This window comes from Maylandia zebra, unplaced genomic scaffold (genome assembly GCF_041146795.1).
Source record: "Maylandia zebra isolate NMK-2024a unplaced genomic scaffold, Mzebra_GT3a scaffold12, whole genome shotgun sequence".
NCBI lineage: Eukaryota > Metazoa > Chordata > Actinopteri > Cichliformes > Cichlidae > Maylandia > Maylandia zebra.
In genome coordinates this window covers 407,625-423,305 of record NW_027490042.1, presented here as the reverse complement: position 1 = coordinate 423,305, position 15,681 = coordinate 407,625, and the positions used below count along the sequence as shown (strand labels likewise).

Genomic DNA, 15,681 nt, shown 5'->3' with positions numbered 1-15,681 from the left:
CAAAAAAAACCAAATTACCACTTGACTGCTGGACAGAAATAAAAGTTGAAAAAGGAAACAAACTAACAAAAAAATATCAAAACTTCTAATTTTCTCCAAAGTTTGCACCACTATGATTAAAAAATGAATTTAAAAAATTATTCCACTGCCTATTTTTTCTTGCTTAAGAATATTTTACATGTTTTGCCTTACTAAAAACTGAATGGTCTTGTTCAAGACAGAGGAATGGGAACACTAACAAACCACTGTTTAATGCAGTGTTTCATTCAGCAGTGGAATATTTCCCTGGAGCACCTGCTTTGTAAAAGTTTCTTCCATCTCCCAAAATATCTCTTGTTCAAAGGTTGATCTGCCACATTCCCCACTGTACTAATGTTAACATAAAGCACCTTACATAAGGCCTATATAAGCTACCTGAAGTGTCTGTCAGTAGTGTTAGCTTTGAAAATTTCTGACCATAAAAGGAACTCCATGATAGTTTTAAAAAAGGTGATAAAAATAGCATGTAGGGTGTAACATGATGTTTTGGAAGCAATACCACACCTCTAATCTTCTCAATGAATTACTGCTCTTGGATAGGTCAAGCAAAAGGACAGAGGGCCTGTTCAAATAGACACAATATGAAAAGAGAGTATCCATTGCACTTCTTGAGGACAACTTGCCTGAAAACATACACAAACAAGAAAAATAAACAAGAAGCACTCAGCGAGTGCAAACCTCCACCAAGGCTGCTCACAGCAGCTTTTACTTTTGTTTTATTTTTTAATATGTATCTTTAAAAGTTTGTAGTGCAGTAAAATAGCACGTTTTGGGGTCAACTTCAAAGAAAGGCAGATGTCAGATATTTGGTCAAAGTTGACATGATACTTATAATGTGATATTTAAAGTCGCCATATATCTGTATCATTTCCTAAATGTTACCAATACAAACAAAGGCATTTTAAGCATAGTTCTAAATGTAATATATTTTATGAAAGGTTTAACTTATTTGACCTTGAAGGAGGGGTCAGAGGTCAAATGTGACATGATATTTGAAATCCTTAATTATTTATTTATATCTTTATGGTACTTTCTATATGTTGACAATACACACCACAGTTGTAAGAATCATAGTTTGTAAGTTTTAGGGCTCTTTGTTAATTTTTGACCAATAAACGATTTAGCTGACCTTAAAGACCTTGGGTGCTGCAAGGCCAGTTTTAATGAATTGCTATAATGAACACACTGTAGAACCATACAAAGTTTTACCCAAACTCATCCAAAACTTTTAGAGCGATTCTGTTTACAGACAGAACGATGATTTGCATGCACGCATTACTAAAAACATGTTGGTGGAGGTAAAATAACCACAAAGATGATGACTAGAGCCTAAAACTACATATAAAATAAATTTTAAAGGTGCTAAACAAGAATTAGCATTTTCTTTGAGGTTGACAGTGATAATTTGTGACATGGATAGACACAATATGTTAAGGTTGCTAACTGCAACCCTTTTTTCATTTGTGTAAACCAGCCAAGTAAATATCCAAAAAGTAAATATGCATGGTGCCCCTAAAGGTGTGCCAATAATCCCCTTAGAAATAGTGTCAAAGCTTGACTTAGCAACACTTCAGGTAATCAGGCATTTGTTACACCAGGTGGATATCTTTTTTTGAAGAAAAGGTAAGGGAATAAGGTGAAAAAATAAAACAGTCACCACACTACAAAGTAGTGCACAGACAAAATCCTGAAGAAAGGCACCAATCTGTCTAAAGATCACAAAAAAATGTAAAGCAACTAATAATCCCAGGTCATGGAAGGTAATAAGAGATATTTCTAACACGAGAATGATCACAAGGAGCCAAAAGAAAAAGACAATGGAGAATGCAATGCAACAGATTTCCATTTGAAAGCTTGACACTGTGAGTCTTTAAAACAAGGAAGTCAAAATAGCCAATTTTGAAATCTAACTATTTTGAAACAGCTATTTAGTACCAGATATATCTTTAAAAAGATATAAAATATATAAAATATGATTTGTCCTTCTTAAAATCTACTCTGACACGCTGCTTGCTGGAATTAACAATTAAAATAGAATTAGCGCTTTGCCATATCATACCATTCACAGTAATTACGGGCATAATGTTGGGCAACGATAAGAAAATGAAATATCGTGATAGAATGTGGGTAAAACGCACATGCACAATGCCTTTGTTTTCATACGCACATGGCAGAAAAAGCATGTCGGCGACGCAGAATGAGAAGGGCGAAAGCTGAAAGTTGAATGAAACAGATGAACCAGAACTGGTTTGTAAAAATGCTGCAGCTTCAGTGGTGTGGAACTGGGTTAGCTTTCGTCCGTCAGATACACAACAAAGCACTATTTTTGGTAGAGCATGCCAGCGGGCCGTCATTATTACCGTGTTGTTTGGAAAATACGGCACACTTAAAATCAATCCTTTGATTTTTCTGAAAATCGACAGTGTTATAAAAGTTATAATCCCGTGTGCCTCATGTATGAACTCTGGTTGTGTTTACTGACCTTGAAACGATTTTATGTACACGGCGCTCGAAAATCTGTCAAATGTTTCAGTACGACTTTGCTAAGCTTCAACATAATATTACCGTGTTGTGTGTATAACCCCTTTTTAAGATTTGTGGATATTATACATGGTTATGCTGAGGATATGTCGGCCAATTTCCACTGGAAATGCCTTTTGGTTAAACTGTCAGCAAGGAATTTTCATTTGCACTGTTAAATTTTATATAACTTTAATGCACTTAGAAAACAGCTGCTTGTTTAAGTGGTTTTTTTGCACTAATAAAGTTGTGGAGTTGTAAAGTATTTTGTCTAGTGTCAATTATATTGTCAGTTATATCATTATCGCAAATTTTCAAATGTATATCGTGATAAATAATTTTGGTCATATCGCCCTGCTCAAAATCACACTTTGCTGTTTTATAACCTTAACTTGTTTTGTCATCTACAGTTAGAGACAAAGCACAACTGAAAATGTTTTAAATATTTTAAGGAATATAGCAAACAACAAGGTAAGTTTACAATGTGTTTGTACTTGATAGTAAAGCTTATTATTTATTTAATATCTCACTATACTGTAAGTGTATTCTTCCTCCAAATCGCTTCACTGCACTTTCCTGTTTGGTGCATTTGTCATTTTTTAATTTTGACTTTATTCTCTGGAGGCTGTGTACTGTAGTTTAATGTTTGCACAGAGTGGCACTAAGAAATGTTCACTTTGTCTTTCTTTGTGCCACTGAATTATTCATGAAATTTTTCCTGCCTTATCAGATTGTATTTTCTCTCTGACAGTAAATATGGGACATGTACTAAATTGTTTTCTAATTACCATGAAACACACTTTTTATTGCACTAAGTTTATATCATAAGAAGGCATTCTGCAGCATCAGTTCAATGTATGTCTATTTTAACTACACATAAAACCAGAAGCAAGTTTTACATGCTGATAAATCTATCATTAAACACTACGCCACTTTATGTGGGAGTTTTGCTCTCTCTTCTTTTTTGAAATCTCTGTGATCTAGTAACTGACACTAGAAAGATTCAAATCACTCAAACCAATAGCTCAAGTTCTAAAGTCTAACTACAATAGGATTTTTAAAACGAATTTAAAAAATCCAATATTCCAATATATCATCTGATATTTCTTCTTTGTCAGACACGCACAGCCAATATATTTGCCAGAATCTATCACACACAAAATGTCCAGTTATAATAAAAAATGCAACCAGCTAAAATAATTTACACATATTATATATGACCTGTCTACAAGATATCAATCATGTCTTGTAATGAAACACATGAACTCTTTGAGGTGCTGCTTTTTTGTAACCTCACTTTAAATGACATCAAATCAAAATCTTCCTGCCCTGAGCTCTTAATGCGCTGCATTCAAACAACCACTATCGTACAGATCGAACATCCATTTAGCCAGTAAATCGTATCACCTCAGTTTGCATTCTTTGAAAATAGATTTTGCACACCAAGTACAGAAACATTAGCATGTTGCGAGCATGTGTGTTAGTGTGTGTGTGCTGACCATTGAGTCCTCGTCAGCGATGAAGACGGTACAAGCCTGGGCCTGCATGAAGGACAGGATGGTTCCTGCAATCTTTCTCAGTAAAACCTCCAGACACTGCTGCTCCTCAAAGATCAGACTGGCCAGGTCCAGCAACACCTACAAACACATACACACACATAAACATCATTTATGGATCTGAGCGTGACTGTATGTTCACACTAACCTTCAGAAAAGCACATTCGCACACACCTGATTGCGTCTGTTTTCCAGCTGCGACGTCTCATACAGCTGTGCGTTGTGTAGTACGATGCCTGAAAACGCCAAATAAGCTGAGAAGTCCTGTTGGAAAGAAACAGAGCAACATCTGAGTACCAGAAAGAGAGGAAAAATAAAGGGAAAAATGTACGCAAAAAGATAAATTAGCAAATTAGAGAGCAACGAGAGGATGACATGAGCAGGGAAATATGGAGAAAGAAGGATTTTATTAAAGGATGGCTTCTTAAAATCTGATCCGCAGTTATATTTTAACAGATATAAGTCATATTGTCCAACACAAGTACAAAGTAACACACTTTGATGATGTCTTGGTGAAAATTCAAATGTTTTTAAATTGAAAAAAGTGTTATTTTAGGTGGAACCATGATGTAACCTTTTCATCCTGCTCAGTGAAGGCTCCACCGTCCCCGCATTTCTTGTTTATAGCCTGAGCCACTCCAACTACCTGCAATAAATTAAAAGAAAATGTTAAGTGAAAACCAGCAAATCTTAGCAAAATAACATATTAAACTAGTATTGCAATAAGAAGGGAAACATCATCAGTCTGAATGTGCACTGATGTGAGCATACTTCATTCATATTACATTTAAATTATCTGCTAATTAATGTTATTAAAAGTTATACTAATAGGAAAACTGAAAGTTTGGTTTGGATAAGACGTATCAAGGTTCTTTTTAAATGGAGAATGGGGGCACAAATCTATGTAATGTTTTAATGGCTGCAGAGGCTCACACAACTGCAAATCACGAGTCATGTCATAATGCATGAATTATCTTTAGCTTCTCTCAAAGATGCATGCTCAATCATCGTCCAGATGCATGCCCAGTAAGGGGCTTCTCTAAAAGAATTAAGAAGAATTAAAAAGAATAAAAGAATGTGCCTTTTAAACGAATAAGTACAGTAAACTCTGCCAAACTGCTAAGCTGTGTGTGGAGAGTCTTATTGCTAGTATGCTGGAGAAAAAAAAGAAAAGGTTGTCAAAAAAGAAACGCTTTCTCAAGCAGATAATTCGAGATCTCAGATTTGATTGCTGTAATAGCCAGCACACACTGGACAAGAAGCTCCACTAGAATTTAAACATCTTATCTATGTAAAGGTAAAGTAAGGTTTAAAACAAACCATAACAAATTATATTGATCATAGCATCTCACCTCGTCTCTGTGGTTCTTGATAGGCAGACAAAGGATACTTTGGGTTTTGTAACCTGTGATGTGGTCGACCTCAGCGTTAAACCTGGGGTCCTGGGGGAACAAGAACATGCATATAACCCTTTTCAAAGAGCTGCTATCAAACATTTTGATACTTACATTAGCTTTCAATAGACACTGTTGTGGTTTTTTGCGCTGTAGCTTTTGAATGAAAATGCAAAAGCAATATTGTGATCCTAACCCTGTGAGCCAAAAGGTTTATGCTTCAAACATCTCTGAATGCTCAGCTTTTTGTGTTTTTGTAGTGTATCAAAGTACAAGCTGTTGAACAAGCAGGCGTGAGGCACTCCCATCTGTTGAACAACCAGTTCAGTGACCTGTACTCACCACAACTGGGTGTCCAATTTGCATAAAGAAGCAGATACTCTGTAGTAGCTGAACACCTGCAGCTACAATCATTATGCAAACAAATGCCTCGCTCTTCTCCAAAACAAACACCTCACGTGCATTAGAACTCTTATTGTTTGGGATCAGTGACAAAGAGGCTAACAAGAGCATACTAGGACCGCGGATGGAGACATGTTTTGTTTAGAGAACTATTCCCCTGTTTGCAGCTCTGCCACCCACCAGCTGACCTTTAAACACTCGGCTTCTATGTCCATTTCTATGATTCTCTAGACCCAAGAGATTTGTGTGTTTGTGTGTTGACAAAAACATGCATACAAGAGGAGTCCTACACTGACTTCACAGTTACACTCTTAACACAGCAAGTAATGGATTATATGACTGGCTCAGCCCTCAGTGGTGTACACACCGCCGTGTGTTGATACTATGAAAACAATACAGGCACACAGTGCATCATGCAAACAATGTACAATCTGTAGTAGCTTCATGTCCAGTGCTGCAATACAAAGTATAATAGGGAGCGCCAGAGCACTTTGGTCTCAGACTGCATTCTCTAAAGGTAGAATGGGAGGCAGAGCTGTCAGATATCAGGACCCTCCCAGTTTGGGTTCTGGAGACAAACACCTCTATTTTTAGGATTTCTTTTACCCTTCTTCTACCCTCGCCTCTTTTTGCTACCCATGTGTTTTATATACAACTACTGCATGCCCTCAACTTTTACCTTTTCTCTCCCATAGTTTGTGTTTAGTCCTTATCTCTGTATACGCTCCTTTTTTCTCATCTCTCTTCACTTCACCGCTGCTCCTTCCTTCAACTGATTTTACCAGGGATCTCTTTGTGTTAAGAGGGGGATACTAATAAGGAAGAATTCGTTAAATTGCTGCTGCTTTCTCTATAACATTGTAGGCTTTACCTTACAATACAAAGCACCTAGAGGTGACTGTTGTGAATTAGTGCTATATAAATAAAACAATAAATAAAAGTTTTAAAAAAATTGAATTAAATAGTATTACAGGTTGTATTGCTTTTTGTCAGCATGTGTTCGAGCTGTTCAGTAGTTTTTTTGAAAGAATTATCACCTCAAAACTCAATCTGTTGCTTTAATTTTCTCAGAAATCCTTAATTTCAGTATAAATTATATGACTCATTTTCTACACAGTGAAAGGGCATTCAGTGAGACACAGCACTTTGGCAAACATTTGGTTCCATTCCTGAAAAGGTGCTCCCAGTTTAATTCAGCAATCCAGCACGCAGCACTAATAAGCTGATCACCGTCCACACACACACACAAGCTCCTTTGTAAATTGGTTTGGTCCAGGCTATTTCGAAAACACATTATTTAGTCCACTCCACAGAGAGCTGTATTAATATAAACGGGCAGAGGTGGAGCTGTTTTGGCCTGTGCTGCTGAAGTCAATGTAATCCTGTGCAGACTAATGGGAAGTTAAAGATCCAATCAGAGGGTTGGGGACTCCGTCAGATGATGTCGATAGACTTCCTGGAAGCAGTACGAGGTTCTGCAGCAGCACACAGGCATGTGTGTTCACACACACACACACAGCTTGCCACATCTACACTGACTGTCAGACTAACACACTGCATTTACCAACACAGCTGCAGTTGTGGCAGGGAGGCGATGCATACACAAACATTACGCATTATTATATTTGAACACAAATACGAGGAACTATAAAGCAAATAAGGTCAGCCATAGAAGCACAAATTAAATCTGACCTGGAAAACAAATCTCATATGTGCACTTTTTTTTTTACATTTCATGACACAAATCCATGCAGGCATTAATTATACACAATTATAATTTCTTCTGGGATTAATAAAGAACTCTGATTCTGATTCACACACAGACACACTCAAAAACACTTGAACCCCCAAGTGCACACTTAGCAGGTACACACACACACACACACACCCACACACCCACACACACACACACACACACACATGCACATGCACATGCACATCCCATAAGTCATTCTTGATCTGTTCCTCTCTCTCTTTCTCTTCCAGCTCCATAATCATCATCTTGTGGTTGGCAGGCAACCAGATGACAGTGTTATCAAAGGAGGATGGTACCCAGCAGGAAATCTTTTTTGCACACACAGAATCACACCACACCAGTCCATCTTATTTGCTGCTGTGCATGTTTTGATTTACAGTGTCATGCAAAAAGTCTTGAGCTTCCCTTCATTTCTTTATTTTGCTTCAAGCCTACCAGACCATTTTGTAATTTTTAAAGTGGTCTTGGGCAGCAGTATTCCAGGCTTTTGGAAGGTCTTTCAAAGGGTTTATTTGGGCATTGGTGGATTTTTTTTTTACTCTAGTCCTTGTACCGGACTATTTTCAGAGGAATGGTTCTATATTTATTGAGACACTTAACAGAGATTATTAATTAAGCCTGTCACAAAAACACATAACACAGTTATTCCAATTTCTTTAGCTGAATCTTTGAAAAATTACAAAGATAAAACAGTCTGACAGGCATGAAACTGCATTTTTACCCCAACAACATTATTATCAAAGAACTATTAGCTGAAAACTTGGCATATCTTATCATGGTGTGTGGCGTATAGTATTTACAGCAGATTGACAGAATCAAAAAATACAGAGAAACAACAACAGGGAGATGCATTTGGCCCTTCAGATGCATCTACTCATAGCTAAATTTCAGCGAGTGGTGTTGGGCATCTTGTCAAAATTGATCAAATTATGAATGCAATCTGGAAAGTATGTGATTAGCAACATGCTCATTTTTCAGTATGACAACGATACCAAACACACTGCCAATGCAGTACAAGCATAACAGTAGCATGCTAACAGTCAGGTACTTGCTTCCCCTGTACTCGGGATTTGTCCTGTAGAACATGGATGCTTTTGTCCTATATAGCTGTAATCAGGCCTCTAATTTGCCTTTTATCTGTGCACAGGTGCAAAAAAGAAGAGCAGCTTATGCATGACAGTAGAAACAGGCATCTAATTATTCATGTGCCAAAACACATTAAGGTTCTATTGGCAAGAATTCAACAATCCAGCACCTCCACATGGCATTCATGTTTTCTGGTTTACACAGCATCTACACAGCATTTATACAAAATGAGCTTTTGTTTAAAAGAAATGTTATTTATATTTTTATAAATATGCTCTATATAACGTTGTTATATTTTAACAACATGGTGCCTAATTTATGTTTGTAAATATATTTAGCAAAACAATTTTTAATGCAGTGGCAGTTTGGGGTCACTGTGCAGAAATGAATGTGCTGTCATTCATATCTGTAAATAAATGCTCATCAAACACTGATGCTATTAGTACCTGTCGCTTTGTGTTACATTACATAAAGCTTTACATAAAGCTTGCAAAAAAATAAGAAGACTAATTATACAGTAAGGGAAAAAATATTTGAACTGCCAGCTGATTTTGTAAGTTTTCCCACTAACAAAGAAATGATCAGTCTATAATTTCAATGGTAGGTTTATTTGAACAGTGATAAATTAGGTTACAAATTAATTTGCATTTTGATGAATGAAACAAGTATTTGATCTCCTATTAGTGAGCAAGATTTCTGGATCCTAGGTGTATTTTATACAGGTAACAAGCTGACACTGGGAGCCTTCTCAACTAGTTACCTGTATAAAAGAACGCTGTTCACCATGCCCAAAACCAAAGAGCTTTCTAAGGATGTCAGGGACAAGATTGTGGACCTACATAAGGCTGGAATGAGCTACAAGACCATTGCCAAGCAGCTGGGTGAGAAGGTGGCATCAGCTGGTGCGAACATTCGCAAATTGAAGAACCATAAAATAACTCCCTCAATCCGGAGCTCCACGCAAGATCTCACCCCGTGGAGTTTCAATGACAATGAGAACAGTCTGGAACCAGCCCAGAACGCTAGTTACCAAGAAAACAGTTGGTAACACACTATACCGTGAAGGACTGAAATCCTGCAGTGCCCACAAGGTCCCCCTGCTCAAGAAAGCCCATGTACAGGCCTGTTTGAGATTTCCCACTGAACATCTCAATGATTCAGAGGAGGACTGGGTGAAAGTGTTGTGGTCAGATGAGACCGCAATCAAGCTATTTGGCATCAACTCGTGTTTGGAGGAGAAGAAGGAAAACTGCCTATGAGTCCAAGAACACTGTCCCCACCGTCAAACATGGAGGTGGAAACATTATGCTGTGGGAGTGTTTTTCTGCCAACGGGACAGGACAACTGCACCACATCACAGAGAGGATGAATGGGGCCACGTACCGTCAAATCTTGGGTGAGAACATCCTTCCCTCGAACAGGGCATCGAAAATGGGTATGGGTGGGTATTCCAACATGACAATGATCCAAAACAAGCGGCCAAAGAAACAAAGGATTGGCTCAAGAAGAAGCATATTAAGGTCTTGGAGGGGCCTAGTCAGTCTCCAGACCTTAATCCCACAGCTGAAGGTTCAAGCTGCCAAACATCAGCCACAAAACAATAATGACAAGGATAGGATCTGCAAAGAAGAATGCCACAAAATCCTCCCTGAGATGTGTGCAAAATTTGTGGCCAACTACAAGACACGTTTGACCTTCGGTTTTGCGACCAAGCACTTTTTTCAAAGGGATCAAATACTTATTTCCTGCATGAAAATGCAAATTATGAACTTTTTTCTGGATTTTTTGGTTATTGTTCTGTCTCTCGCTGTTCAGACAAACCTACCATTGAAATTATAGACTGATCATTTCTTTGTTAGTGGCCAAACTTACAAAATCAGCAGGGGTTTAAATAATTTTCTGACTGTATGTATTTCTTTTTTATTTGTTTGGTTGTTGTCAGCAGCTGTTTTGCCATGTGGCTATACAGAGTGATATGAAAAAACACAACCAATGTATGTTTTATTACATGACCAAAGCCAACAGGCACTGCAAGCCTCCCAAAAATTAAATCGCTAGTTTGTATTACGTCCATACGTCCACATGTGTGGTAAAAGCTGAAACTCGAGAGGAGCACTTTGACCTACTCACCCTCTTTGGTTCCTCTCATATCCACTGAGCTCTATCAGCAAGAATGATCAAACTAAACTAAAGCATACGTAAGTCTGTTTTTGAACACCCACATACACACGGCAAATCAGCTCATGTAAGATACTTTAACTGATGCTGCTAAAGATCTCTGTTTTTAAAGAAGACTTAAAAGTGCTCACCTCGTAAGCATTCTTGATATTGAGTGGTTGTCCCGTAGAAGCTACGTGTCCCACAATCCCTTTGTTCCACTCCAGTCGGATAGAGTTACTGGAAGATTCTTCCAGTGTGGTTCCTTCTGCCACATCAAACAGCCGGCTGACCAAGAACTTCCTGTTTGAGCTATCCTCACCCACCTGAGACCAAAAACAAAAAGTAGCAACACAACTGAAATAAAACTAATGACTGAAATAGAAGTTATAAGCCAATACTGTACATATGACAAAAACACAAATAATTGTGTTTTTTTTTTTTGCATGTTCCAGTTTTGGTGACTGTTAGCATCTTTTATTTAGAGTTTAACTTTTTATTCCAAAAGACTAAATCATAAAAAAATGATATAGAGGAATTTTTAGCATTTACAATATAGCATTTATAGCAAAGTAATATTGCTACACTCTTTTTTTATCACAGTGTTAAGAGAGCATCACAATAACTGTGAAATATGAAATAAACCACAGCCTGCTTTTGTTTTTACCAGATGACCGTGCGCTATAGTCACTTCCTTTCTTTCCAAGATGAGACAAGAACAACAACTGCGTGCAGAGCTAGAGCCAGAGGGTAATTAACTTAGCTAAGCATGCTAATCACTTCTAGCTTGCAACACAAGTACCTGATACCTGTATTAAAGCTCCATCCAACTCTGAAAAACACTGCTCAGAATCAAATTTTTAAATGTGTAACTACTGCTTTAAGCTTACCGCTAATGATAAACTTATGAAATGAAATAACATTCATGCATACATGTAACTTTTTGTTAGGGAGCACAGTGACAGGCTTAGTGACAGGAGATTTACGTTGTTCTACATAAACTGTTAAATAAAACGAGGGTGGCAATGTAATACGCTTCTTGTAACATACTAGTGAGCATATAAAGAGGCGTATCTTCTTTTTGTGCTCTGCAACAGTTAAATCAGTTACAACTGTAGCTTTCTTTCCTGACGTACCAGAAACAGTGAGTAGCGGTCTGCAGCAATCAGCTCATTGATGTGGAGGAAGATCTTATGGCAGAGCGCTGTCACATCCAGATGACTCGATACATCCTTCACCAGCTCCAGCAGCCTGGCACAGCGGTCACCCTCAAGACCACCACCACCTCCATTCCCACCTCCCCCACCAATACCACCCTCACCCATCACCAAGCCCCTCACAGGGACAATTTCACGGTCAGCGTCACTCAAAAATGTCAGCGAGCCCTCTGAGTCTTTAACCACAATGGGTCTGAGTGGGCGGTCAAACTCTGACGCTGAGATTTTGCGAGTTGGGGTACCAGGGGCCGGGCTGGAGACTGTAGCTGGGGATGGACAGCGGTTGTCCAAGTGGCTGAGGGTAGGTGGGAGGATGGTGGAGGCACAGGAAGGGCCAAGGTCAGTGGTGGGCTGGTGGGCTCGCTGCTGTGAAGGACTTTCTTTGGACACAGATGGCTGAAAGGAATGGATGCGTTCAGCAAACCAGGCATTCACCATCTCCCTGTCAAAATTAAAAAGAAAATGTCCGTCAGAAGTTTTTAGAATATCTCCAAAACATTATGACCACCCACAACTAAAAGGCTGTTGGCACTTGGCATGATACCAAAACAGCTTTAGACCACATAAGCCTTGCCTGCACAAGTACACATATTGACCAGAAGAACTGTCTTACTTACCCACACATATATCTCAAACCTTAATATGCTCCATTGTTAGATCTATTGTTAGGAGGTAATCAGTCTAATTTGCTTCAACTGTGACTAGACATACTGTTTTGGCTCATAGGGTTAGATTACCTGCAGATATACTATATTATATATGAAGCCTTTTTGAGTAAATGCACAAGGCAAATTGATTGACAGGTAGACTGTGAGTAGTGCTGTGTTGCTAATCAAAGCCAAACTCCTGCACAAATTCTTGTCTGCTACTGCATCAAAACAAAAAAATCAAGAACAGTTTGCCGAAATTTATTCTGCAATTAGAATAAAAATGGAGAACGATACGAATTCAAATCATTTGTTAGGCATCTCATTACAGGCTGAATTTTAAATTTTTTCCATCATGAAATGAGTTCCATGCCCGTGTAGTGGAAAGAAGAAGAACATTAAAATTTAACCAGATGATCACATTATACACACTTTAATCTAATAAAAATCTCTTCTTTGTACCTAATCAAAGCTCACAAGCTTCAACTTCAAAAGGACTTAGTTGAGATGAGGATCACAGAGCTTCCACACCAAAAGAACAGGATCAGCATCGACTGAACATAAATTACAGAGGTTCCATAAAACCTGTTTACATCAACTAACTGAAATCCAACTCAAATGAATGAAAACAGTGCAAAAATGACCAAAGTTACAAAAGAATTGTTGATTATGTACAAACAAACATGCGTCTTCAGCTGCTCTTCATTCAATGTAATAACTCATGAAAACTATTCCTTCTTATTCCTTCTTGCATTTTAAGTCTGAAGCTGATGCTATCCTTTAGGGAGAATGGAAGTTTTGCTGACCAACATTCATGAGGGCACGTGGGACAGAAAAGAGTCAATAATTTGCTGGAGAAACAAGCTGTTGGTTCTTAAGTCTACTTCTAAGGATGCAATCTAATCCTGACTCAAGAAAGCTGGACAGGGTCTCAATGACTGCTGGGAGATTTATGAAATTCAATTCTATTCTCTGCATTTACGACATCACACATCAACATCAACTCAGTATCAGCAGACACCTCGACATAAAAGTGTCAGGAGTTTACAGATGTTTAAATGCAATGATAAAACACTGAATTCCAAAGTCCTCCATGGCTCTACTTTTGCAAAACCCCATCTGAGCCTATATATCTGAGAAGACTACCCACGCTGACCTGCAAATTATTTCCAAGTACACTAACAAACAGCATACAGTAAGTTATACAACCTGCAATATTTCTTATTATAAAATTAACCACAAACTTTATGCAAAAAAAATAACTAAAAGCAGGCTGTCTCTCACTGTGGCTCAGGACACAAACAGCTGAAATTGTGTTCATAAACAGCCAGACCACCTTCAAAATGAATCTCAAATACTTGAAAGTATTCAGAGTTAGCCTTTAAATTTAATAAGAGAAAGCTTGCAAAAAGATTTAGAAATAAATGTACAAGTGAGAGTGAGAAAGAGATGAAATGTTGAGCAAGCAGAGTGCTCTTTACATGCTTAGAAGATGAAATTATTATATGATATTAAATAACAGTAAACAGTGATAACAATGTAAATTGAATGAATGTAAATGCAGCAGTAGCCAGAATACTTTTATCAAGGCTATGTGTTTATGTGTGTTTGTGTGTGAGATAACCACTGGAAGCCTCTAATGATGACATTTACTGGAACAAATCAAATATGAGTGTGTGTATTAGACAGAGTGTATGCTAGTGTGTAAACAGAAACATTAAATTGAATGTGATTATGGAGAATCTCTCCAATCAGCCAACACATTGTCTAATCAACCCACACACATTTCGAGCATGCACTCCACTTCAGGTCCAGTTTTCAAACGCGCCGAAGGTCATGTGACTCATTCTGTTTCTATGCCTGTCACCAAAGCTCTGTTCACCTGAACGGAAGGTCAGAACCTTGAGAAGGTGATAAAAAGTGCTGGCTGTGAAATTGTCCGTGGTATCTTGGGCATATCCAAGCAAGTAAAACTTTGTAGGAGACAAAGTGCTCGTTATGTGCAGTTTCTCAGAGGTCCTCTCCTCCTCCATCTCCCATTGAGCTGCCTGACTCCCCACAGGGCTGACCCTAATGTATCCAGGGGATGTGTGGCTGAATCAATACCTCTCTAAGAAATGCCTCTCAACCAGAACTGCAGAATGGCTGATGTGTGCAAACCTCTTGCTCCAAGCCAATCAACTTTTTTGCTTTAGTAATGTGGTCAAAAAACGCAGGAGGGAGAGAAAAAAAATGTCCTCTGACAATGGAAAATATTTCAAGATGGACTTGGGATGTTGTGACAGATGAAAAAACACTGAGTGACATTACCTTGGTGGTAGTGAATAAATAGGTCTGAAGGGGTTTGTCACTAAAGCAAACACAGACATAAAGTGCCCTGATGAAGTGCACTGATGAAATTCCCAGGTATGCATGCTGTAAAAAAGTCTTACACAGCCGCTACAGTTCCAGAAAGACTGCTTTGGATTCTGTGTTTGCCGAACAAATTGAAAGGCTAATTTGTTCCAAACCACACTCTCTGAGGTTCAAAAACTGAACGCTACAACACAAATGAAGTGCTTTCTTTTATATGGAAGGTAAGTGTAATTATCACTGAACAGCAAACTATGAGAATTAAACAGAATCACTGGCAGCAGTAAAAGTTAATGATTAAAGGGCTCAGTCTAACTCTCAGAGGTGTTGTGACGTGGACGGTGAAACGAAATAAAGTCGTAGACTGAAAGGAGCTCGCCAGCACAGCAGCTCTGTGACATCCAAAACGCTGCAGGTAGCGCACCTGAGCAGGCTCACCTCCACTGCACACGATGATTGGTGTCAAGATACGATCAGTGCAGGTTTTACAGTCTTCCTGAATAAACAGCGAGGTAAAGTGACACCTACAATGGAAACAGTCAGAACTAACAAAGG

The 15,681-nt window shown here is 38.4% G+C and overlaps 1 protein-coding gene across 3 annotated transcripts in view; it reads right to left on the bottom strand.

The window, feature by feature from the left end:
* Positions 1-15,681, bottom strand: part of pde5ab (phosphodiesterase 5A, cGMP-specific, b) — a gene marked incomplete at its 3' end in the record, with an annotated part of 84,575 nt that overhangs the window by 31,997 nt on the left and 36,897 nt on the right. For all 3 annotated transcript variants that reach the window (XM_076881510.1, XM_076881511.1, XM_076881508.1), the window contains 6 exon segments: positions 4,059-4,196; positions 4,290-4,379; positions 4,690-4,761; positions 5,468-5,557; positions 11,063-11,236; positions 12,047-12,569. In XM_076881510.1, the coding sequence (XP_076737625.1) occupies positions 4,059-4,196; positions 4,290-4,379; positions 4,690-4,761; positions 5,468-5,557; positions 11,063-11,236; positions 12,047-12,569 (1,087 nt within the window).